General features: G+C 39.1%; 1 protein-coding gene across 1 annotated transcript in view; it reads right to left on the bottom strand.

Annotated features, from left to right (window-relative positions):
* ITGA2 (integrin subunit alpha 2) overlaps window positions 1-27,329 on the bottom strand; it is a 64,173-nt gene extending 36,844 nt beyond the window's left edge. The window contains exons 1-4 of the mRNA XM_017746870.1: window positions 27,233-27,329; window positions 11,915-12,038; window positions 3,853-3,962; window positions 2,813-2,904 (exon numbers count right to left, since the gene is read on the bottom strand). Of these exons, the coding sequence (XP_017602359.1) occupies window positions 2,813-2,863 (51 nt within the window). The 5' untranslated portion in view covers window positions 2,864-2,904; window positions 3,853-3,962; window positions 11,915-12,038; window positions 27,233-27,329. The remainder of the gene's footprint in view (window positions 1-2,812; window positions 2,905-3,852; window positions 3,963-11,914; window positions 12,039-27,232) is intronic.

Here is a 27,329-nt window from a genome sequence, read left to right on the forward strand (position 1 = left end):
GTGTATTTCCTTCTTAAAAGAAAATATTAGAAACTCAAGGAAATAAATATAACCTCTACATAACCTCTCTCCAACTGTTCTGTGAGAAATTATAGCTTCCTTATATATACACTCTGGTTGCATCACCTCTATTTAGGAAAAGAGGGACTATTACACTTTTCTCAAGGATACTGGGGGGCAAAAAAAAGGTAATTAAATTCAAAAGTAAATAGAAAATGAGCTAAATCACTCACTGGTTTACCAGTGAGACAACATCAAACTATCCTAAGATATTTGACCAGATGGTGGATTTTCTAGATGAGAAAGGAAGTATATCCACATTATCTGATCTTGAGATAAGTGCTTTTTTAGCTGCTACATGGGGCATGGTTAGTTCTTAATGGAAAAGACAGCTTTTTAGAGAGGTGAAAGGTGCAAAATAAATCATCTATAATGGTAACTATGAAGCTGGAGGAGAGTTACTGGCCTTTAGAGTTAATTTAAAGTTCCTTTTAGATCAGTCTTGTTTAGCCATTTTCTTTTTTTTTTTCCTGAATTGGTGGGAGTTCAAAATCGTGATGTTAATCTTGGAGCAAAAAGCAAAGATTTTCTAATAATCTTTGTTGATCTTCAGAAAGAAAAAGGGAAAAACTCTAATGTTTAAGTCAGAAATTCAAGATGCATCATTAATGAAGGGGAGATCACGTATCAAAAACTGATGAACTTGAAAGGCAGAATATTATAAAGGGGTGTAGGCTTGCCCTTCAGGACTAACATTAAGAAATGTGGACCTAAACTGGAAGGTCACTGGATGGAAGGGAGAGAAGCAGAAGGATCGGGCCCTGGATGACTGCAGGGTGACAGCAAGCACACAGCCGGCATGCAAAGCAAATATGGCTTAAAGGTATGTGACGAGAAGCTGTTGAGTTGGGGAAATACCAAATACACTGTATAGTGCCTGGGAAAGACTCACATGGAATACAGCACAGATGTGGTCACTGATATTTGAGAGAGGTGTATTTCAAAAAGCACGTTTCAGCCAAAAACTCTGTATTTGTTTAGCAAGGCAAAGGAGAAAGGTGAGTGGTTGTGGGGTGTCAAATACAAAAAGAAGATTTTACATGCAGGGAGATGAGAGCTACTTCTTTCAACTAAAGGCAAAGCACTGCCCAGAAAACGAACTGATAAAAATTTAGTCAGGAAATCCAGAAAAATCTTGTTAACCATCAGTGAAGTTCTTCAGCACCTCTCCAACAGGACTAAGCATGCCTCAGAAAAATGTAATGAGCGTGTGGGAATAGACTGCCCTGTACTTAGAATACCTGTGGGAACCAATCCCATGGCATCAAGCAGCTGAACCAGCAGGGCTTGGGAGCTGCAGCACAGACATGCCAGCCTGGGTCGCATTCCAAGCCAAGCAGCCCAGGGACTGAGCACGCAGCACAGACTAGGACAGGCAGGGGGAGGGGCCACCGGAGGGAGGGGAACAGTGAGCTGGGAGGGGGAAACCCTAAAGTCCTGGCTGGCAGCAGCTTGCAATTATGAGCGGGCAGTCCATGCATGTGGTCCAATACCTGCCACAACTAAGTCATGGGGCTTTTGGTATTTGTTGAGGCTGAGTCACAGATAAGCACCTGTCTCCAGTACTCCATTCTCCTCATGTTAAAAAGAAGCCCTTTTTGACAACGACGTGGCTGTTTATGTCTTAGAATTCAACCTTTTCTAATTCATGCAATTTAAGGAGAGTCAATCAGTAACATATGGAGCAGGAAATTCTTTTTAATTGAGAGAAGTTTAAATATTATTAGAAAATACAAATTTTCTTGCATGAGATATTTTAAAACACTGCAGTTACTCACACTGATTAAAAGTGGGTATGCATAGGACATTACCTGTAATTGAAAGTATTATTTAAGAGACAGAGTAAGATTTTTTTAATCAGTGCCTTTTCAAGCCACAAGTCAAGAAAAGCCCTGTTGCTGCATTTTGAAGTTATGAGTAACTTTACTAATTCCAAGAGAGCTGCTGAAGAAGTTGGAATTAGGCATACTTCTAAGTACTTCAGTAAACTGAGCTATGTATTAATGAATACAATAAATATTTGAATATTTTTGTGATTACTAGGAAGATGCAACAAAAATTACAAAGCTTAAGGACACCCTAGAGGTCTTCTGTCTGTAATTTATTGTTTCACTTATTTCCTGCACATGGCTACATCAAAGTGGAGTACACCTACACAGCAACAGTTTTCATGCGTATGACTAGGATCATAAAAAAGCACATGAAACAGGCATTCGCTTCCTTTTGAGTAAGATTCTGTTTTGCAGGCTCCAAGGACAGTGGTTTGTGGAATATACACAGAGAAAATGCATCCTCCTTCAGCTTGCTAACCAAATAAAACACATCACAATTCCATGGGACTAGAAATCCTACTATCTCAGGAGAACAGGTGCCTGTGCTAGTGCAAATGATGGAGGAGAGATTATATAAAGTCTTTTGAAAGCACAATCAGAACTATACAAGACTTGTATAATATTCTTGTGTATATTGTCTGACTTAAATTACTGAGTCATTAATTCGGATAGGATGCTTAGGTAAACGATGAAGGAGAGCCTTCTCAATATTCCTGCATTAATGATACATTTCACAATTGCTTTTGGACCCTAGGTAATTGCAGTGGGATGCAATATTTTAAAATATGGAAAAGATACACTAATACACGCTGCATAATAAAATACATTTAGCTTGGACTTATGAAAAAATGTGGAGAATTCTAGTTTCTACAGTCTCCTCAGGAGTGTCTGTCTGTACTGAATATGATCTTGATACATACCAAAAATCCTCCCGTTTTTGAGTTCTGTATCAGAGTCAAGCCAAGGTTCATGTTCTCTTTAATTTCAGTCACATTTGGAATATTTATTAAAGCTGAAATAAAATTAGATTAAGTAATGACAGATAAATAAATAAGATGTAGAAGCAATTTACTAGGTTAGAATTCTTTTCAAAAACTTGACTTTTCAGAATCTAAGGCACCTTTTCCAAATCGCTGTGTACAATTCTGAGACAAAAGAAACAAAAGCCAATCTTTGGGAAAAAAATTGCTAACCATTAACTGTAGACATGAATTAAGTATGGCCATTTAGAGTATCTGCTCTCAAGACACCTGAAGACGAAATAGAGGAAAAAAGGATCTACCTATGGCATATTTTTGGCTGGCTGAGTAGCTGCAGCTGAGTAGCTACTGTTACATTCCTCAGGACACCAGACTCCTCTGATCCAGTATCAGGCTTTAGACAGAAAACTGGAAGGGGCAGTGGAGGGCAGATATGGTCTGCACCACAAATAAACATAAAGGAGGCAACTCAGGACACTCTGCTGCCCTGTATTTTCACTGTATCCAGACTTGAACTCCATTTTATACTTAGCTGGCAAACACAGATGCCCGCCCCTACTTGGTTTAGGGAAAGTAGAGACACTTGCCCTGCCAGCCACCCACCCCTGGATGCCAGCATGGAGCCCTTCAATGACACAGAGCCCTGCATCTGCCAGACATTGGCTTTGGGACCCACACTGTTCCTGCCCCATGGCTGCAGGGTAAAGACCCCAGTTGCTCCAGTGGGTGACACTGAGACCCCAGTGCCTCCAGCAGCTGGCACCACCTGGCCTGACTCCAGTGCCAGGCACCAATTTTTGCTCAGAGAGACACAGGTTTCATCAGCAGCTGGCACTGAGGCCTTGCAGCACACACACCCCACAGAATCTGAGATTATGAAGACAGCTAGTTAGAAAAAGTTTTAATAAAATAGATTGGCCTCATACATACACAAGGAAAAACTGGACAATTGCAGCAAGACATTGCCAGTTAGAACTTACCTTGTAAATTCAGTTTTTTACATGTGTTTTTGGACACACCAACAGGACATGCATATATATCTCCAGTTCTGTTAGCAGGATAGCCACTCCAGGGTGATCCAACCAACAACCTAGAGGAAAAGGAATGTCATTAGATCCTCAATGATACTGGAAAATTCAGCATGCATGGCTCACTATGGATAACAGGTAAAAGATGCTTTCCAGAGATATAGCACCCAAGGCATTCAGGTGTAGGAGTCTTCTCCAGAACTGTTCAGAAGCTTTATTTGCATGTCAATACCTTACACTGGATTCACCAGGGGCAGCTTTGGTGGAGAAGAAGAATGGGAGAGCCTTTGGGGTTCAGCTGCCTCAAACACATGTACTGTTTTTAATGTGACATTGTGTCGCAGGTCAGACGAAACACAGTGAAGATACCAATATATACAGGTACACAAAAACTTAGAAATATATATGTTGAGGATCGAGAGACATATTATTTATTGTTCTGTCTGTTAATGGTTAACTGGTTCCTTTTAGGTTATTCTTTTAACTGATAAGAAACGTTTTCTACAGGATCTGCTCAGCAGCAGTCAAACACTTACGTCTGAGCTTGAACACTACCACACCTTGATAACACTGAGTCAGAAAGAAAGTACTGCTGGTGGTAACAATCTGCTGCATAAAGTCTCTGATCTTGAACACGAAAGTTAATACTTGTGATCATTTTGCCTGCAATACAAAGTGATTAATATTCTCTGACTCATTTCTTCATTTGCCATAAGGTTTCCCCTCCAGTATCTGCTCTTCAAGACTCCTTTAATCTTTATTTGAAAGCCTTCACAAAATTGTTTAGTTCACCTTCTGGGAATACTGCTTAAGAACACCTATATTTCATCACAACTCTCCAAAAGATGATCTCAAGGGTTATTAAAAATAAAACAGATTATTGAAAAGCAGGGATCATGGGTACTTGCTCCAGCAGCACTATGACTTTATTTTCAAACAGAACAATCCATGGTAGCAATTAATGCATTTTGGGGACAGTAAGAGGACAAGTAATAGGGGCCCAATATAGAATATTGAGTTCCATTAGAAACCATTGTTTTTAGTGTGTCAATAGGTTGTTTGAAGCAAAATTTTTATTCTCTAAAATTTTATAGGTAGCTAACACAAATATACCTTACACTACTAAAAAAATTGGGAAATTATTATATTTCAAAGCAATTGCTATATATAGTATTAACTTCCTATGGATCATCTGATTTTTCTGCTGCAATGTTATTACTACTTTGAATAAAATGGTTGTGACAAAAAAGAGTTTTAGATGCAAAAGAAAGAGTTTTAGATGCACAAGAAAGAGTTTTAGACCTTTCTAGTTTGCTCAGAAAAAATACTGCTATCTGCGTACTCATTTTTTAGTTTATTTCACCTCAATTAAACACAAGTAACATTATTTTACCAATTCAACTGGGGGTTTGGTTTCAGATTATCTTTCTCGTGTGTCTGGATATTTTAAGAATGCCTAACTCCTTCTCAATTACCTTGTTGGAAAACACTGATTATGCAGGCAGCAGGAACAGGACTTTGTGTACTTCCAGCATCTCTAAATATGCATCTTAGGTTCATATAAACACCTCTCTCTATCATAACATTGTACATTACAGAAGCCATGAGGAGGCCTCTGATTTTCTTATTTTATGTGTGTTTTTGAGTCTTTTAGGCACAGTGGAAACCAGAACTGCTGCAGCTCAGTATCAAATAAACAGAGCTCATAAGCAACTACTGCACTGGTCATGTGCCAACAGATAACATAATCTGCAAATACTTGCAGTGACACAGAGGGCTGGAGCTGGTCAATAGTCAGAGGAAGAAGGAGGAGGAACAGGAAGAAGACGTGGTGTTACACTCTCCCACCTTGCTAGGTACTACCAATTTTGGTACGGCTTTAAAATGCTAACTGGGCTCATGGGAGAGAAGGGGTAAGAGTTTTCGTGGAAACAGGAAATAGTTTTAAAATGGATGCCAACACTGCATGTGCAATATCTGAAACTGGAACAGCTTTCCAGCATTAACTGCCAAGCTGAACATTGCACTGTGTACATTTATAAACACTTGTATGTTTTTTCTAAGTTTCCCAGAAGGCAAACATTTCAGAGTTCTTGCAGGATGACAGCTAGAGTTCAGGGAATGACCTTGTATCTTGGAAATAACCCCTGCAACCACTCCCATTTGGCCATGAAATCTGTGAATCTCTGTGTTGTGCTGGCACTGCTGTGCGGCCACAGGTTTTCCTGAGAGCCCAGTGCACACAGTTTCACTCACAAGCAGAGTGAGAACCAGAGAAGAAGAGAAACAGAAGCATAGTCCAGCACTAGCTTACCCAAATCCAAGCCTAACTCCAAGCTATCTCCAAGTTTCACCCCTGCTAATGGCATAAACTAGAGACAAATATCATCCCCAGTGTTTGCTAAAAGTGCTCTCTCCCTTTCAGCACGCATAGTTTTGCTCATTCCATGGACATTATTTGGCTCCCATTTTCCCTGCCTTCAACATTAACTGCAAGCCAAACATCTGCTTATACCAAGGAACAATCACTTCTTAAACTTGATACTCACAAGATAATTTTACTTTTGCTACCCCTGAAACTAACCTTGAAGCTGTTGCATGGTACAAAGAGGAAAATATAAGACAAAACAAGATTAACTTTTATTGTTTTAGATACAATTTTTAATCTATGCCAAGTGTGCACAAAGCTACTTTATTTTGTCTTTCATTTATCTTGCACCCCTCATAGCTTACTGGGAGTTACTTTATTAACTTATTTTTCTATATCCCCTGTAGATTTGCAGAGTCTGTGAATCTCAATGTCATACCTATGATGAAGGCCAAAAAATGCCACTCCATACACAGAAATTAACACTTAGAACTGACTGTTACTGACTGTGATTTTCAGAGATGAACATAGCTGTTAAACCCATTCCATTATTTGATTTAACTAACCTGTCATCAATACATGCCTGAGAAAAAATTATTAACTGGCATAAGCCAAGCTTAGCCCTCTACTTTTAATTGCCAACCTTAAATGCTTTAGGAAATAACATAATTTCTATTTCTCTTGTATTCTTTGCCTTATTTATATTTAATACTAACCTTAATCTACATTAAAAATCAGGAAGTCCTACTTGCCTTTCAAAGTTAACATAAACCATTACAGTAGGGAGTTACACAATGCTGCTTTGAGAAAATGCATGTGTATCTTTCTGAAACATCAGAAGTGAAGACAGCAAGGGAGTATCTGGCTAGCATCCTGCTAACTACAAATTTTCTTTTTACTGTGATTAGACAGGATGCATGAGGCAAAGTGAAACAGAATATATCAGGAAAGAATGCAAGAAAGTAGTACTAAAATACTTGAGAATGCTTGTTTCCAAATAAACTGTATCATGGATAATGTATTAATTAAGGGTAATTTTCAGCCATGAGTTAAATATTTATTTTTACAAAATTTCCTTATGTGTCCTTGCAGACTGTCTTTACACAATACGATAGTGACTATAATGTAATATTTCTACTGATTTTATTATTCATCTCCCTAATCATTCTCCAACACTGTACACGAAGCACTAGGAAGTCAAATGAAGTTCAGCAGAAATGCCTTACCACACAAGCTGAGGAGTGGCAGATCAAAGTGCAACAGGAATTATTTCTGGGAAATTACACCATGACAAAGCTAGTAACCAGCAAACTGCAATGTAGCAGAAAGCAAAATCAGAATTCATAGTGAAGGGCTGAATTCCCAGCTGTTGTCAGAGCATGTTTTATATTTTCTGGTTTCTTTTTTTTTTTTTTCTTTTCATGTATTTGCTCTTCATTGTGTTGTGTTTTGTTTTGTTTTCTAAACATGAAGATGGCTAATAGGAAAACAAAAGTAGAAAGGACCTCTTAGATCATCTGGCCTTTTTTCCTACAGGAAATTACAGGAAGTGATGACTAGATATGAAGACCAGAAAACTCTTCACTCTCATAGATGCCTCTCTGTGCACACTAAAACACTTCTCACTATCTAAAATTTTGATCCTTTCAACAAGAATCAAAAGTTCAGAAACTACAGTGAGCTGTGGCAAGAGAGTTTGAGTGACAAACTCAGAAGTCCTACAAAAAAGCAGCTAGAGCTTCTCCAAGCAGGAAAAGGGCAAACTGTGGTGCATGCAGTCAGGGAAAACAAAAGCTGGGTAAAGAACTCCGCATTAGCAATGGTGCTGGCACTGAAACAACAGAGCTGTAACAATGGCAGCTTCTGTTAGGAAAAAAAATTAAAAAAATTGCCCTCCTCAAAAGAAATGGCCATCCTCATTAAAATCAGAAAGCTTTGAAAATGTACTTATTTCAATAGAAATTCATACAGAAATGTGTCTTTTTGGAAAAACATCTTATTGGTCTGAAGGGGCAGAACAGACCCTCAGGAGAAAGGCCACTGTATTTGGTAACCACTGAGCAGTAGGCAATGATTTTTTAAACTATTTTTGGTAGTGCAGTAACTATGTGATATATCAGTAAGTGCACTGTATATTAAGGTGTCATTATCGACATGTGAAGTGAAACAAAATACTTTAAGACAGAAAAATCCCACAATATAAATTCAAAACCAAATTAATTTTAAAAATTGAAAATCATAAGCACACAGGCACAGCTCAGCATGTGTCAGAAGACACATATGTGTAGGAGGAAATATTTTAAGAGTTATCTACAACTATTTCAATCTTCCTCACCTGTGACAGATCTAAAACCAATGCTCAGCATTCTTCATCTCTGAAGAATGTACTGTCAGCTGCTGTTCAGGGAATGCACATTCAAGATGAACTTGGCAGGGTACAATCTGGCTTTATAAAAGACTATGTTTATAAAATTACAGAAATTTTAGTCTCAATTTAGGATTCAAATGCAGATGGCCTCTTGACAGGGAGAACCACAGCATAAACTGAATGATGTTTCTGTGGTGTCTGATTACTTGTGTGGTGACCTGCTTAAACTTTTCTAATTGATGGGTTTTATTGGTATTCACAATTTTCCTTGAGTTCATTAAAGAGCTCCTGTTTTTAAATTCCCACCAGACACTGCGAAAGGCTTGAGCTGTGCTTGACTTGCAAGTTTGTCCTTATTTATGAGCATCACATGCCATCAAGGCTCATCAATGCACAGCAGACCAGTGCCCAATTATCCTGGATCATTTGTCTCTACACAAAAAGTCTTCCTCAGTGGTTTGTGTTACAGCATCCTAACTTGTACTAAACTCTTCAATAGTCCTGCATTCCCATTTGGACTGCCTTCCCTCTTCTCTCTGAACTCATCTCCAAGAAAAGTGAAAACCAGTACCAATTCAGCAAAAATTTTTCTCTCTCTATCATTTCTATAGTTCTTACTGGCTCAGGAGATGCACCTCCCAGAAATACAGCTGAATAATATAACTGCATCTGCTGTGTTTCTCTATCTCTCCTTTCTACTCTTCGAGAGTGTACAGGAGGATTTTTAGAGCTGTGTTTTATATAGCACCCTGTTAATTTATTAAGGAAAATCTAGGAAATGATAAAATTTCTGGTGGACCTCAGATTCTGGATAACCTCTCTTGGGGAGAGAGGGCACCCCAGCAGCACATTGTGTGGTGAGCAGCCCCACTCTGTGCCTGGACAGTTTTCTAATACAACACATTCTTGCTGCACAGTGAGGATCTCTTCACAAAAGCGTATGATGATGAATGCTCGCCTTGGACAGAAATAATCACCCTGATCTTATCTCAGACTGTTTATCTTGTTCCCAGTTCAGCCATGTCAACAAGAACTCTCTGCATGGACTGCAGCCTCTGCGTTGCTCATAGGAGAAAACAACTCCTACTGAACAACTTGAATCAGATTGACTGTTCTGTTTGGGTTTTTTTGTCTGCTTGGTTGGGCTTTTTTGTTTTGGGTTTTAGTTGGTTGTTTTTTCTTTTTTTTTTAATAATGCATGCAGGAAAAAGCTCTGTTGTCCCAAGAAAAAGAAAATAGCCTAGAAATCAAGAGAACGAGACAGTAGAACATGACTCACCTTTTTCTTAAGCTTGCCTAATAATTTTTTTAGCGGGAGACTAAAAACGGCTTTTCTTCACTGAAGAGCCTCTAACAAGTCCTAGTTACTTGAAAATGAGCTGATAAAATTTCCCTGACTTTTGGAGCTAGGTCAGACATCATGCAGTTAAAGAACTAATGGTGAAGTGCCTATATACAGAAAAGTTTACCAGATTAAAAATATTCATATACTTAGGAGAAGATTGATTGAATTCCACAGCCATAAAGATCTTTTCCAACCTAAATGATTCTATGATTCTGTAAGACAGGAAAAGTTAAAAAGTTACTTTTTTTTTCCCTGCAATCCAGCACACATTATGCAAGAAAGTGATAGTGGAGGAGTTTTTATATCAAAAGCAAAAATAGAAGAGGGAAATATAAAACATAAATAGCTTGGGTGAGTTAGGCACCTATTGCTTCTGCTGCAAGCTTACAGAAAAACTGAGAAGTATAAAACACAAGGCAATTTCTCCATGTATGAGGCAAAAGCATTCAATTCACTACAGGCACATGGCGCACATTCTTGTTCTCCTTCAGTGGCTTTACACAGAAGTTGTTTTTTTTAAAAAAAAGAGATCTCTGATCTATGGGTGACTAAACACAATTAAAGCAGGCAAAAATGCAGTGAGAAGCCACCACAGCATCAGATGAGGGGTGGGGGTAGGCTGGAAGCCTACCGAGCTGAGGGAGAGGAAATGCCAAGGTTTTAATTCCGAGGATACAGCTTTGCTCTCCTCTGTCTCCTGGTCCCTGGAGGTAAACACTGCTGAGATCTCAGGGGTCGTGCATTTGCATGTGTAGCCAATTGCAGCCACGCGGTGCCTCTGAGCAGTGCGGTCACAAACGTCTCTGCTGTCTCAGTAATTTTGTACCTGTTTTTCCAAATTTTAACTGCAAAATGCATTTTCACATGCATTTCCATGAATTTCAGATTTTGACCTCTCGCTTTCTTTTTACTGAGAGAAGTGCAGTTACTGAGTATCAGTCTGTTGTCACTTAAGCAAAACCACCAGTTTGTGGCTATTTGGGTTCTGACACATTTCAGTCTATGGAGGATGTCACATCTGAAGTGCCTCAGCATACCATAATTTATATTATCTGGCGTGGCTTCCTGCTGTAGACTTAAAGCCATGTACACGCAAACAGACATTTAAGAGTTCAGTAGTTCTCAATTACTTTCACAGACTTATAGTCCTTACATGTAAGGACACCTTAAGCTTTGTGACTGCGGAGGCTGCAGAAGAGGAAACAATGTGTCTTCCACTAAATGTGCTTAGTCCCTGTAATTCGTTAAAACAACATTTCTAGAAAAAAAATTTTAACTAATTGCTCATCAAGCCCGATGTTGTGGTAACAACATTGGATTTCAGGTCAAATTTTATGGCTGAAGAGATGTAGCAGACACAAGACTTTGTTATGATTGTGTTACTAAAGACAGCCAAATACACCATCCCTTGAAAAGCAAGCAGTTAGTACTGTATCAGACACAAAATTATATAGATGTAATTTAATTTAATTTAATTTAATATTAATAATTAGAACTCCCCGGCTCTAATAATTTGTTTTTGACCTTAACAATGTTAAAATGGAAAAATATCCCACATATATGTAAAGTGTAACAAAGATGCTGTGGGTACATGAAGGAATGAAATGTGAGTTAAAATTCTAGAGAAGTTGTAAGCCTAAGGAAATTAGGGTACTGGAGATGAAAGTAAAAGATTACTGAAAGAAAGACCTCAGGTCACATGGTGGTAAGGAAAAGAGTCTGAACCATCACATGCATATGTCTTTAGAATATCTCAACTTTTGGTCTGATAACCCCAAGCATTTATTTGTAAAAATATAGGTCTAATATAAAAAAGAGTTAGCCAGAACGCATTTAAAAGAAATGTGGAATTATAAAAGAAATATTAAAGAGTTGCAACATTTTTTACTTAAGCTTTTGGCTGGACATAAACCAAGCCATTCAAATTGCTTACCATTTGCCTTGTTCATTTACAAACTGTTGAACTGCATATCCAAACTGCTCTCTTGGTGGACCAGAAAATATTTTTGCTTCCAGGAGCCCAACATTGTAGGCTTCACAGCAGTTATGAAGAATGCCTGTTAAGACAAAGATTATGATTACCACAGAAGCAATTAAAGAAGAATTTTGATCCCAGTGAAAAAGGCTCTTCATCTGAGACAGCTCCCACAACAGAAGAAAATAAATACAGCCTTTGACACATGCTTGAAAAAACAGTGTTTTTGCTACAGTACCCTGCCTCTGTGAAATGCCTCTCTAGCACTCTTTACATGTGTTGTGATACTGTGGGCAGAGATCAATGACTCATTCACTGTTGGCCTTAACAAAAGTCACAGCATTACTAATGTTTTAGCTGAATGGAGGCAAAATGTATGATTCAGAGGTCTGTTATCCTCCTTTACCTTTAGGCATAAATTAATCTTATGGCAGAGCAAACACATCAACAGCCTGCTGAGGTACATTAGAATCACAGAATCTTTTAGGCTGAAAAAGCCTTGCCCAACCACTGCCAAATCCACCAATAAACCATGTCCTCAAGTGCCACATCTACACATCTTTTTAAATACTTGCAGGGGTGGTGATTCCATCACTTCCCTGGGCAGAGTGTTCTAATACTTGACAACCTTTTCCAGGAAGAATTTTTTCCTAATGTCCAGTTTAAACCTTCCTTGGTGCAACTTGAGGTCATTTCTGCTTGTGCTGTCGCTTGTTACCTGGGAGAAGATACTGACTCCCACCTGGCCATGACCTCCTTTCAGGCAGGTGTAGAGAATGATAAGATCTCCCCTGAGCCTCCTCTTCTCCAGGCTAAACACTCCCAGCTCCCTCAGCTGCTCCTCACAGGACTTGTGCTCCAGACCCTTCCCCAGCTCCGCCGCCCTTCTCTGGACTCCCTCCAGCACCTCAATGTCTTTCTTGCAGTGAGGGGCCCAGAACTGGACACAGCACTCGAGGTGTGGCCTCACCAGTGCCCAGTACAGGGGGCAATCCCTGCCCTGGTCCTGCTGGCCACCCAGGATGGATTTGGCCTTCTTGGCCACCTGGGCACACCCTGGCTCATGTCCAGCTGCTGTCACCAGCACCCCCAGGTCCTTTCTGGCCCCTCTGTCCCAGCCTGTGCCGCTTCCTGGAGTTGTTAGCCAAGGGCAGGAACCAGCACTTGGTCTTGTTGAGCCTCACACCATTGGCCTCAGCCCATGGATCCAGCCTGTCCAGATCCCTCTGCATATGGTCTGCAGCAGATCAACACTCCCACCACCCAACTCGGTGCCACCTGAAAACTGACTGAGCGTGCACTCAATCCCCTCATCCAGGTCAATGGAGATATCAAGCAAAACTGTGCCCTGGAGAACACTGCTTGTAACTGTCCACCAGCTGGGTGCAATTCCATTCACCTCAACTTTCCATGCTCAGACAAAATGCCCTGACTATATCTGCTAATACTGTTTATATTTTAATTTGTGGCACCGGAATAAAAATGAGATTATCTGCTGCATCAGAAAACCTAAGTTTTTGAGTCATTTCATTATCACACCAGAAGTCTTTGTTTTCAGTCCAAACAGTCTGAACAGTTGTCCAAACAGAAAAACTTAGAAATACAAACATGCAAGGTAGAACAGCATTAATAAATCGTGACACTTAATACTGCAACTCTACTTAGATGTGGTTTTGTTACTAACTGCTTTTCCCTGGGCACTAGGAATAATGGTGTGCCATTCCATGCCATTCTGGGGTGAACCAGCAATGTGGACTGGGGACAAAGTTGATTTTGTAGGACATGGGGGCCCACTCCTCATTCACAAAGGGCTTGATTTCTGTCTGAGCAAGAAATAGGTGGATATCTAGGAGAATACCCACTGGGGCAGCTGCAGGAAAAAGGCCAGACTCCCCTGAGAGACTCTGTTGTAAGTAGGCAACTCCTTCCCCAGCATGGAGGTGGAAGGATTGAGACAACGGTGGGATCCCAGGAACAAGCTACAGCCCAGCTGAGAAACACCTTAAAGCTCCTGAAAACCCTCCAAAAATGACAATGATGGAAGAAATCGTGGCCTGTGGTTGCACTGCGAAGCTGGTCCCTTAGGTTCCCAGGTGAGGCAGGTTCACAGAGTTGCTCATGGGTTAAACAACATCACTCATGTTTCCCCCTCCCTTCCTGTGTGCCCAGACAGAATGAGTTTTATCTGCTTTACACACAAATAGGCCTCACCACGGTTATTTAGTATGAGTCATTGTGTTGTAAAGAAGCAGCCTCTTCCATACTCCCTCATAACAAGGACCTTTTAAGGAGAGATGGCATCTTAAAAATATAAGCTCAAATTCTAAACACTTCTCTAGTTCTAATGGGCAGAGAGCTTACTGTTGGTATCACTTTCTCCCAGGTCCCAGGAGCAGTTTTGGAAGAGAGGTTAGCAGGGTTTATGTCAGCATAAAACAGCCCTTCACAGTAGCTGAACTGTAATAGTAATAATGACAGTAACATCATAGAGAAAATATTAAAATCACAACCACAGGTTTGCAGGCAAAGTTCATGACCTGTAAAAATTGTCAATGCATTTTGTACCGTCGCCCACAGAATTCAAAACACAAAGATCACTAGCAGATGACTAAATACAACTCTAAAAGAGTTACTACTTTTTTACCACAAATTCAAAACAGGAAATCATATATTAGTTATCTCAAACAACCATTATCTACAGTCAGCCTCTGGAAGGCAAGGAGTCACCCACTGCTAAAAGTATAGTTCCTTGAGAAACATCCTTAGAGACAAATATATTTCCTGAGTCATGCCATTTAAGACTGGAGAAGAGAATATGTACAGACTCATTACTCTGTGTTTTGCAATCCTTTTGACACTAAACACAACCTCATATAATCACAGTTTATGTCTGGGTTTTGAGGAGAGAGAAGAGGTGTATTGAGATAGAAATTGAAAATTGCTGGTAATTCTTTTGTGATTTAATACACTTTTATTTTATAAAAACATTTTTTTCCATGTCATATCCTGTGTTGTTTTCTGTCTGTTGTTAAATTGCATTTTCCTCAGTCAGAAATCAAGCACAATTTAGCAATGTCCCATTGGACACAGGAAACTATAACACAGTGCTCTCCTGCATGTAAATACACAAGAACCCTCCACATTATATGTTGTACAGGAAAATAAACCCTGGCTTTCGAACAAAGAGACAGAAGCAATCTAGAATGACAAACAGTTCCAGTCTGACCCAAAATATAATGACATTTAGAGAAAAACTCTTGACTCTCTGGACTGTTACACACTTATTAGCAAATCACATCACAAGCCAAATGGTAACACTGTTGAACATCTGAGTGGATTGGACAATTTTGGTGCAAATACATGGAAGATGTTTCTAATCTATGTCCAAGATGAGAGTTTTGTTAAATTCTAAAGGCAGGGCAAAAAATTCCTCCAGAACTGGGTAAAACTACAGGTAAGCAGGTATGACAGCCAACAGCCTGAAGTAAAGTCCCCATGCTGGTTCAAATTCTCATGGGGTGCTGTGACAAGTCAGATGGGGTCAGCACAGTGTGTGCTGGGTTATGTGTTGCCTGTTCATCTCCTTGCTTGACCTCCCACCACTGTGCAGCATCCATCCCTGGACCTCCCAGGACCACTCCTTGTGGTCCTGCTTTCTCCAAGATGGGAGCTTATCCCAAGGAGCAAGGGCATTGCCTGTCCCCTGCACTGGGAAACTTCAACTCCTTGTAATTACTCTGGGCTTCACCACAGCTTACAGAAGCGATGCCCTTTTACTCTTCCCAGTAACCCACCCCTTCTACTCATTGAACCATTTTACCCATCCTTCCCATTTACCACTGGGGCATGATTTTATTCTTTTTAAACAATTGCACTACTGCAGCATCAGAGCACTGCTCTTTGAGAGCAAAAATGTCCAACTGGAATAATGGAGAAGTGTCTGCCAGATCACAGGTCTCTTCAAAGCTGCCTCTATCATGTTTGCTTTCTGGACAGGCAGACAGTTGAGGACAGTGACAAGAGAAGAGCAAAAAAAGCAATCATAAAACCCAGCCTCTGAAGATATACTGTTGTCTGCAATATTCTTACAGATCAGCTTTGCCTCTCACTCACAACTGCTTTGCAAAAATCAAAGTAGAAAGGCTGGCAAACACAATCTGACTCAGCACAATCATTATCAAGTGAGCCTAGTTTCAGCATATTTCAGTCACATTTTAAATTCCACATTTTTATAATAATTAAAAGGTTTTTTTACATCTACTCCACACAAATCTTAGTTGGTTTGGGCTTAGCAAGTTTATACTGGCAATAATGTACTGGGCATTTTTCCTGCCATTTTCCTCCATCTTATATGGTGCTTACACTGTAAGAACATCTTTTATCCATTTTGTACATCTGTCTTAATATAGTATCCAGAAAAAGAAACTCGAGCATTTGCAGCCAAAAAAGAGAAAATTCTAAGTTTCTTTTAAACCTATTTTAAGCCTGTGCAAAATAAGAGGGTCTCTCATGCATTAAAAGGGTGCCAATCATTGAAATATCTAGCTTCAAAGTACTGTATATTCTAGGCTGGAACGATTCAGTATCTGTTGCTGCCTTCAGGCAATGAACTTTGATAATTTAAGAATCTTGAAATAAAGAAAACTAATTCACTATCTGGATTTTAATAGCTTTTGGTGACAGACTTCTACTTTGTGACCTAGTGATCATGATGAAAGATTAGTCAGGCAAGTAAAAATCCACTTCCTAACTTCTGTCTGTAAATGGCACTTTATTTACAGTCAAGTAAACAGACTGTGTGGAACAAAGGAAGCCAGATACAAGCCTAAAGCTTCTGAAAGCCCCTCTGCAGACTTCAAAAGCAGCAGTTCCTCTGCTGGGAAGGGCATTTGGGCAGTTCGGTTTAAAGACAACGCAACACCTTCACTAAGCAGAGTACTCCCAACATCAAGATTCAGACAGGAAATGCAAGAAAAAAAATCATAATGGGATAAAAGAAACTATAATCTTTCTAATAAATTCGAGTATCTCTTCACATGGTGTTTTTTTTCCTGGGAATTCCCATATTTCAGCAACTGCATTATTGCAGTGTGAGCCATGGGAGCTGCAGTGTAGGTGTATAGCTGGTTTTATGCTTTAACAACAACATTTTTTTTTCTCCTAGCAGGACAAAAAATAATACGTGTCATGACTGGGCACCTTTAAGCCTCAACGTGTGGGAATTCTTCTGTAACTATAAATGTCATGTCTAATGATAGCTCTAATGCCTTCTGTTTGCTTCATTCTGCTTGCAGTACAAGCTGAAGCAAGTTTTAATGAAGTAAAACTCATATTAGGTACACCCAATTCATAATTGTTTTGATTTTGTGAGCAAAGCTCACAGCTTAAAGGGATCAAGCAGAAAATATCTGTTTGGTAATCAATCATTTAATGTTATGATTATCATAGTTGTTTGATTGAAACCCCTTACTCAGATTAACCAGCATTAAAAAAAATTCAACTGGATGAAAAAGAATGAAGTCAGATTTTTATGTATTTGATTATTTTGTTTGCTGAAATACATTTATAAAATTCTAATAGAATACACTGAACATATTATTAGTCTGTATTTTGTATCATAAGTATCGTAATAAATGTGTCATTTTTTAAACTCTAAATAGCAAAGATTGAATTTTCAACCACATTTTACTACATTGCAAAAGTGATCTTCCAATTTAAAATGGCAATATATTAAAAAATACCATAATTACACAGACTCGGTTATGCCAAATGTCACCTCTCATTGAAATATCCAGTCAAAAAGAGGCTTTCTCTGCTGTTGTTATTTATAGCTTTCCATCAAACAGGTCTAGCAAAGACAGTATCAAGAAAAAAGAAGCGACAATGGAGTTTGACCACTGAGTCTGTAAGGATCCACCACACACTAAGTACTAGTTTTAAATATATCTAATATTAACCTTGCCAGTAGGGAATGTCACCTTTTTTCCTTACTGTTATGGTGTTCACTTCTTTGAACAACTACTAACTACAAACCAGAGAAAGTTTGTTACATAACCCAGCTGAGTAACCCTTTGTCTTTGTGAGTGAGCATTTGTGTCAGTCACAATGCCCGGAGCGCATCCTTGGCAGCTCCCCTCCACTTGGGTAGCACAGCCACAGCTAAAACCACTGCCCCTTGTGCCAGCTCCAGAAGGGCAGCTGACCCTGAGAAACCTAAACTCAAAATCAGCAGCATGCTGAGGGATTTGAGGGTGGAAGTTATAAGCATGTAGTCACCAAAGTAAAGCAAGGCCATGACCTGCATTATGCTAAAACCATGCACTATGGTTTTTCATCTACAAATTGCTATTGGGGGAAAAAATGAATCAAGAAAACCCCACTGGATTATTGTCTGCTTCCTGAAGCAGTTTCTTAGATTGGCAGTCACTAAGATGTGTACTGCTGGCATTGCCTTAATTGCTCAGTCTAGCATTTTTAAAAATATCTATTCATTCCAGAAGAGGGCTTTGCTCTGCCCTTTATGTTATACTGCTCCAAGAGAGCCACTACAAATTCCATGAGGAAAGTTTTTCCCTTGGTCTCAAAGACTTCTACCTCCAAAGAACACCCATCAGCAGTGCCCTAAAGCCTGTCAGACCCTGCTGGGGACAGAGAAAAGAAAGGGGTGGGAGGGATGAGAGAAATTGTAGCTGTTGTTTTCCACTGACTTCATCTCACAGTGGATGCACACTCTGGTTCAAGCTTTCTCCATGACTGAAAGATTTCTAAGTGCTCTCTTCGGGGTAGATTTTCAGCTATTTTCTGTTGTGCAAGGTCTCACTGGATCTCCTTAGTTATCAGGGAACTTGTAAAAGCACTTTTGTCTCAGTCTCATGCCCAGCTGGTTATTTTTTCATCCCTGTACAAGTTTGCTGCAGTTGGCTCACAGATTCCAAAGTTAGAGAGGGAGTACAGGCACCTACCTCACACTATAATCACCTATTGTCCTTGAAATATTAGTCAGAAGGTGGAATGAAGGCAGGAAGGGGAAGCAATAAAGTTATGAAAAAGGGCAGTAAAGTAGTACTTGCTTTATATTAAATATATTTAATCTTACTTTACTGTTTTTTATTAAATGGAACAACGTTTTGGTGTAAGAGTAACGTTACTCCCTTATTATTCAGAATGTATATTATCAGAACAATAATCCAACTGGAATTAATCAAGTATTCTTACAGAAAAACTACCCAACTTTCATAATACATTATGTTTTGAATGCTTTATTGACAAGACTGTGAAAACATGAAGAAACAAACAACCAGCATGCAGTTAATTTAGTCTATTGAATTGCAATAGGGATGTTCTTCATCATAGCTTTCAGAAGCCACTGAGCAATTCTCACTGCAATGAGCTAAATCTTCACAAAAAAGTGAAGATTTTTTTCCTTTTGTAATGTACTAGTCTCCACTGTTATCCATTTTACTGTATTGGCATGTGCATTGCGTGCAGGCACAGGTAAGGGCATCAAATCAAGTTCTCATGTTAGAAGAGCAATTCTACATTGGTTTCACTGTTTGGGACTTTCCTTCAAAGGAACATAAATACAAAATATCTTTTTTATCCATCTTTAGAATACTCACAGATGGCACAGGGAATCCAACCCAACAAGCAAGGAAAATAAAGGACAACTTATAACTCCATCTGGAAAGGTATATTAACATTTACCCAGTACAGTCAACATAACTGAAAAAAAAGTCTCATTAGTTTTCTCCTTTATATTCACTTTTCTATTTTCTGTAATAACTTTTTCTTCAATACGCACACCCACGGGGATAGATACTCACAATGGCATCTAGATAGCTTGTATACTAAACCAGCTGTTTTATAATCACGTTTAATCTGAAATTTAAAACTGAACAGATTTCTTATTGAGAACAACCTCCTAAATAGACACAATGTGAACCTCTGACAGGAATTGAAAGGAGCAAAGAAAGTCATTGGCAAGACACTGCCTTTTGTACTGGAAGTAGAAACATCGTATAATCCTCACATCAGTTTCTTTGTTGCTGTTTCATTATGTTTACAGAAGCTTGAAAAAGGCATCTTCATTTTACTACTTCATCTACTTGTTTAACTTTCTGTTATCTTGAGACCAAGTTTTTCTTCACAACAGCTACAGTATCTCAAACTACTTAATAATTAACAGAAATTATAGCATTTAGAGTAGAAATAAATTATAGGCAAAAAAGCCTCCACCAAATCCACCACTCAGAACAAAAGAGAAACAATGCCTCATTTAGTAACAATCCTCCCACCCTTCTTCCTCCCCTCCTTTCCAGCAAGTTTTCTTGGCTTATTTGGCTGACTGCTTCTTCTTGGAAATAGGTCAGCTTCCAGCCTGAGAGCCTCTGCGTGTGTGAAAGCCTGAGTCACTGCCTTTCACTTGCAACGGTTTGGAATGCAAGGAGCTGCACTGAGAAGTTATCAATAACCTGCTGTAAAGGCAGCACAAACATGATAGGACATGCATTGTGACTGAAATGTTGGACAGACTGTGGTAACACAACTAGGAGCTGTCTACTTTATTGTTCTAACACCGCAGCAGAGTAAGAGATCTAATTAAACTTACCCACTACTTCATTAGTTACTCTACAAGACTTGTCTTTCTCCTGGTAACTCCCTACTTGTGGCCCAGATACTGCCCTCCTTGGCTGCCAGAGCAGACAAATAAACTGCTCTTCATCTGCAGTTAAGAAATCCAGACAACCTACAGTACACGCAAGGACTGATTCCAAAAAAATGCATAGGAGCAGTTCCTGCAGGACTGAGAACTTCCTATGAGGTTTTAATAAAGACAGCAAGTATTCAAGCCATCTCAAATGTATTATCCTGGCATGTTTCCATCCAGGCTTTCAGTGGGGAAAAGCTTTATTTTACAGAAAATTCACCTAAGTTCCATCTTTTTATTATGCCATGCGTTTTTTTTTTAATCTTGGTAGAAACAGGATTGTTCAACTTTGTCCTTAGAGTATCACAATTTTTTCTCAAGACCACAAAGAGATTAAAAGTATGTGAGGCTAACAGGCTGTACACACATATATGTTGTTTATGCAGTTGTCACTGGCCTTCACAAGTAACGATGGTAAATACACAAAAAAAAAAAAAAAAATATGCATGCCTCCCTATGATAAAAACTGACTTTCCAAGTGGCATTTCACTCCAGCAGTTTCTCTTTCCTTGTGTCCATGCTATCAGTGGTTGCATTTTGTCTTTTTTAAACCAGGAATATTTCCAAATATAGCCAGAGAAGCCTGAGCCACATTACAACTGTAAGAGAGGAAATGCATGTCATCCCACTGAAAGCAATGTTACTGCTATCTGTATACCCCATTTGCCACATTTGCTCCTCTCAGCTGCTATGAAAACATGATTGTACAAAGAAAAAAATGCATATTTTCACACAAATATCAAGAAGAAGGGAAAGTAACCACATGTGTCTGTACTTCCCTATCCATATCACACTCTAGGCTATTACACGGTATTATAACATATTGTATTATGTGTTATATCATATAATATCACTGTTAAATGTGACCTGAAAGGCTAAACTAGAAAAAAGCTGAGGGATCATCCATCCATCTGCCCCTGCAGTGTCACAGCCTGAAGCATGAGGACTGCAGTGGCTACAGCGACCATGTCATCATGCCATTTTTAGGACACCATGTCTAAGACCCTGTTCCTCCCTCACAGCTTTTGAAGCTAGCTGGGCGTTTAGCTCTCTGCACTGCTCATGGACAGCCGCAGAAGTAACAGTAGCCTCAGCTGTAAAAAGTTTGCTACATCAGTTTCCTGCAACAAGAAAACCTCCAAGGCACCACAGGATATATAATACAATACTTGGAAGAGCTATAATTATCAGAACATTTGTTCTCCTATGCCAGAAGTAATGACTCCTTCTCTCCTTTGATTTTAATGGGAGCTCATGGCTGGCCATCCTGAATGGTAGGCAGGTGGTCCCAATCACTCACCTGAAATTGCACTTTAATGCACCTTGAAATGATCAATTCTGGCATCAGATAGTGCCTAGGCAGAATTTGGGCACATTAAAATCAGGAAAACAATCCAGGAAGCCCAGAATTCAGCAGCTGCCTAACCCAAAATGAACCTAAAATTACCTGTCACTTAGGTTTCATTACACGAAGTTGCACAAAAGTTTAGAATATGAATCAGGTGTAGAAACAGCCCTAAGAGCAAAGTATTCTACTGTTAACCTATCCTACTGTTAACCCACTCTGATACAATAGTAAGAGGCAATGAAGGATTTTCAACTTAATTATTTCTACTTGAAATAATTAAATTATTTAACTAAATAGCTAAGTAACTTCTTTTTATGCACAACAAAATTACCGAATGTAATCGCATGGGTAGTTGGTCCAAAAGAGCCAACTCGGAACTCCTCCCACGTGAGTGCCCAGACATTAGGCCACAGACAAGATGTACCTTTGCCTGTCTGTCTGGAAACATGAGTATACGTCCCGGGATGAACTGAGACCTTGTCTCAATATACAGAGTAGAGGCTGCTTGTCTGACTGCTTTATTGCCTGGTAGCAAAGAGGCTCCTGGAAAACACTGAGAGGTGAATCTACATCACTGCGAGACTCAAGGGAGAACTAAACCATGTTTGCCAGGTGACTATTACCATTACTTATGAAGCAGCAACCTCTTGAAAAAAAGCTGAACTGGATGCCTGTCTCCCAAAATTCCTCCCCCTCCTTGACCTCAACAGAAGGAGGCACCTCATGCAGGTGCCTGAGAAGGATGGAGTTCAAACACCCTTGATCCACCTCTTAGCTGCAGGAGTCTTCCTGCTTTGTAAGAAGTTGGGGTTTTGTGCGTTTTAAAGTGCTTAGTCCAAGGCACCTGACCCACACTCTGGGGCAGAGGGACCCTGTTTTAGGTGAAGTGGGGCTGCAGCAGGCACTCTCCCAGCCCTCAGCCCCGCACACCACACTGCGTCTACCCAGATGCCAGCGGTCAGGTTGGTGACATGCTATCTGTAGTCAGAGCTCAGAAGGAAGTTATCTTCTTTATTTGTAAAATGCAGCCATTGTACATTTCGGGGTCAGAAAGAAGGGTCCATGTACATTTAAGAAGAGTTTTCTGGAGATAATACTTGCTTCCACAAAAGCAGAACAGCCGCTTTTTTGTCTTCACAGAACCAAGGTCTATTGTAGCTCTCAGCTTCTCAGAAGTACAAATCCAGAGACTCAAGTATGTCTTTTACTGTTCAATATGATGAACTGGCTTTTGGCAGCTTGGAAGGGAAAACAAAAAATAATAAAAAACCCCAACCAACCCCTCCAAAAGAAAGAAAATAATTAAAAAAAAAAGAGTAGAGACAGTGAAATGAAAGAATATTTGGCTAGAGTTAAATGGATAACTATTATTAGCAGAGCTACTGAAGGACTACTATGTGAGTAGTGCTGCTGGATTTTTCTCTGTTTATAGTTTTGCCCATCCTAGTAAGAGCTCATTCTCAGTCATTTCTCCTATTTTATATTTGACCTATATGTATTTCAGGCATATTTAAATGGGAATTTTATTTGGTGAGCATAGTTAAAGGAAATGTCATCTCACTTAAATTTTTTCTACTCAGGAAAGGTTAGATAAATTATCATTAGAGGAATTTCAGCTAAATCTGAGTTTAATGTCTATAAATTCAATCAGTTCTATGTGCACCTATAGTACTGGATATAAAGAATACTAAATTTTATACTACACAGTAGGAATATTGGATTAGTTTTCAAATTCATTATTATTAGACTGCTATCATTGTCTTATTAGAGTTTACTGTTAAGAAAACAGAATCACTGAAAAACTATTTATTAAAATTTTAGTTTTTTAGTTAACAATTAACGTTCTCTTCAAATAGAAATTCAAATAAGAATACAGGCACAGAGACATTTGAGTCACACACCCTCCTCTGCAGTGATATTTGGTATCTAGGATGTGCTAGTTGCCTCAGGACAGAATATTCCACTTGCTGCTGCTTTGGACAGGTGCCTCAAGGGGATTATTTTGTATTTTACTCTTATTGTAGCATGTTGGTATTAAGATACCAGGACACAAACTCTTGACATAGGTTGCCCTGATTTGGCACCTACACAGACATTTACTCAACTAAGAGAACGGGACCAGACAAGAATAAATGCAGGCCTGAAATGTAGTAATTTACGGTTTTGTTGGTTTATCAAAATATGCAATGAAGTAGAATTTCTTACCCAGTGTGTTTTCACAGCTGAAGGGAAACACGAATACAACAGTCTCAGAAACTGAGGAATTATGAGAAGTGACTGCCGTGCATGTGGAAATTTAGACACACTGATAGCTCATTCCGCTGGTTTACCGGCATGCAGCTGCCTTACTTCAGGCAGCACAGAGTACGGCACAGCAATAACACCCAGAAAGTCCTGGGTTAACAACTTCTAGTGACAGTATCCTTAGCTCCACTAAACATGCAGGCCTAGCGCAAGTCAGCTGCTCCTCTGTCAGGTAAGAAGATTTATCTTGCAGCTGGCTGAGGTAGTAATTTACCAGGTAATCCAATGGGTGAAGCAGCCTGGTTGTCTGCAGTCTTGTCATTACACACAGCTTTGTATTGCAGTCTTAACACAGCATCAACCACTGCCAGCTTTCTTGCTTAAGGTCACTCATGTTTGAGACATATAGCTAGACAGGAAGATGGGTTAGCTGTCATATACATAAAAGGTAAGAATCTAATTCAATCCTTCACAGCCATCCACCCCCCACTCACCTCCCCATCCTCAAACTCCAGTATTTCCTTAGGTATTTCTGCTGTGCAATATGCTCCCTCCCTGAAGTGTACTGCTGACAGTAATTTTTCTCAATATTTCCTCATTGTCTGTTATTCTCTAGAAATAACCAACTACATTATCCAAGGAGATCTGTGTGATTAAGAAAAAAAAAGGCATAAAACTGTATGAAGTAAGAGAAGAATTATAAACTTGGAAGCAGGTTGTAAAGGGCAAAATAAATCAGGAATAAAGCAAGATTTCTACCAGGGCTGTGCATAACTTCCAAGCCCTTCACCCTGTCTAACAGCAATTTGAAAGGGACAAAAGAATCCGTGACATTCATCATGTGTGACATTCAACCATGCAGATGCCATTCAGTTGCACACAAAATGTCTTTGCTCATCCTCCATTCAAAGAGGCTGTGTTGATCCTACTTCTTTGCCTGCTCTTTTAAGTTCTGAATGGTATGCAAGCCTTATTCTATTTTTACAGCATATGCATCTCCAGGAGAAAATAAAATTTTCTCCTCTAAAGATCCCAAAATGCTACTCAGGGAATAATTCAAAATAACAATTACCAGCACTCAGAATATTGAGATTATTTGTCAAGTCAGAAATCACAGCCTGATTTGGAAGTGAGGGAAATGCCTATGTTGAGTCCACTAGATGCCTTTAGTATTCTCCACCTCCAGAAAATTAGGGCAGTATGAGCAGCAAGAAGATTATTGCATGTTGCTTCACAAAGATACATGCTCACACTCAACCAATATAGACAGAAGGTATCACTTATCTTAATTCACACTCACCTATTTTTATTATCCTTTTATAAGTGCCTTCAGAAGGGGTATGTCCCTATAACTATTTAGCACAGATATATGTCAGTCTTTCACCTAAGGGTTTATAAATAAAAATCCTTCTGTGTTATCATTTTTAATAGAAAAAAAAAGCACCTAAGGCTCAGAAAGTTCTCTGATGTCCTTGACTAATTTAAATTGGAACAGTAGAGCCAAATTATTTACACAAAAAATAAGCTTATCAACTTGTTCTGTCTTGCTGCACAGGGTCTGAAATCCCAACACTGTGTAGTATTGCAAGGCCAAAGATCTCTATGAGAAAAAGAAGCTCTAAACATTAAAACTGCTAATGGAAATGTCCTAAGCCAAGCAGATAACATGTGTTGGTATGCAAGTGCATGGCTATGCCGATGAGAATCCAGCCTGTGTCCTGTCTGCATTTCAGCATGGTCACCATGGAAATGGGAACCAGCCTGCACAGAGTCTAACAAAGGAAACCTTTAAATGGAAATAACAACACTAGATAGAGGCTACACAAGATTTCTGCTGGGGAAAACTACTTGCTTTACTCATCTGAAGATGCAGAAACTCCCTCTTACCTGCATTAATCCTAAAGGAAAGTACTTTCTTCACACTTAGCTTTACAGACATTGAGGCATTACACTTACTAACTCCAGTTATTAGCCCTCAAGAAAATACATTACATGAAGTACACGCAAACCCCACTTTCATTCATTCAAAATTACAATAGTGAAGAAAGACCACAATGAATAATATTTGTATAGTGGCTAGGAAGCACAATGAAAACAAGGAGTAGCTGTACTTTTACTTAACTTCTTAAATTAAAGTTCCGTGACACTGAATCAAAAAAGCAAGGAACAATTCACAGGTTGTTCCAGAGAGAGGCAGCATACAGTTAAAACTTTTTGGTAGGATCTTGTGTTGACTTTGACCAAATTATGCACAAATAAATATTAACCGTTAATGTGTTTAGGTGTCAGATGGTAATACCCTGTATGCTTTCTAAAATAAACATAATACAAAATACAAGTCCTGTAATGCAGTATGAATGAAGCCTTACTTCAGTCTGCAATGCTGTGAAAGGCAAAACTCCAAAAATAATACGTAGTAGTGCTCCCACTACTTGCTACCTCAGAAAAAAGGAAAAGCTAGAGACAGCTTTACTTTAAGAAGAATTCATGTTTGAGTCCTGCTTTCAATCCATCTCCAGATTATAGAGTGATTTTTAACATTAACATTACTCACAAATATGATAATAAGACAGCAAGGTATCAAAAGGTGATCACAAAGAAGGAGAAAGGCAGAAATCAAAATAGTCTGTACAGACTTAAGTTAGTGTGCATGTGCATGTGTTAAAATCATGTCTTGCATTTTCACCCCCACTTTTAGCTTCATTTATTGCACCAAATGTTCAATTTTCATTTGCTTTTCAGTTATCAGTTTAGTACTTCCTGCTCTGTACATTGCCATATACTTTTTATGTATGATTTTAACCTTATCATCTTCCTTGTGGATTGTTGCCTACATATCTTGACCACAAACATTTAAGTATTTGCAAGTGACAGAGGATTTATTTTTCAACCCTCAAGTGAAATGAGACATCATCCTTAGCTCCATTAAAAAACCAACAACAACAACAATAAAAAACAACAAACCAAATGTACTTACCACTTTTGGATATCTAGTGATACAGCTAGAACCCCTTTTTTTCCCCATTCAAATTGAAATTCACATTTCCATTGACTTCAGAAACAGCTGTGAATAC

Source organism: Corvus brachyrhynchos, unplaced genomic scaffold (genome assembly GCF_000691975.1).
Source record: "Corvus brachyrhynchos isolate BGI_N302 unplaced genomic scaffold, ASM69197v1 scaffold324, whole genome shotgun sequence".
Classification (NCBI taxonomy): Eukaryota; Metazoa; Chordata; class Aves; order Passeriformes; family Corvidae; genus Corvus; species Corvus brachyrhynchos.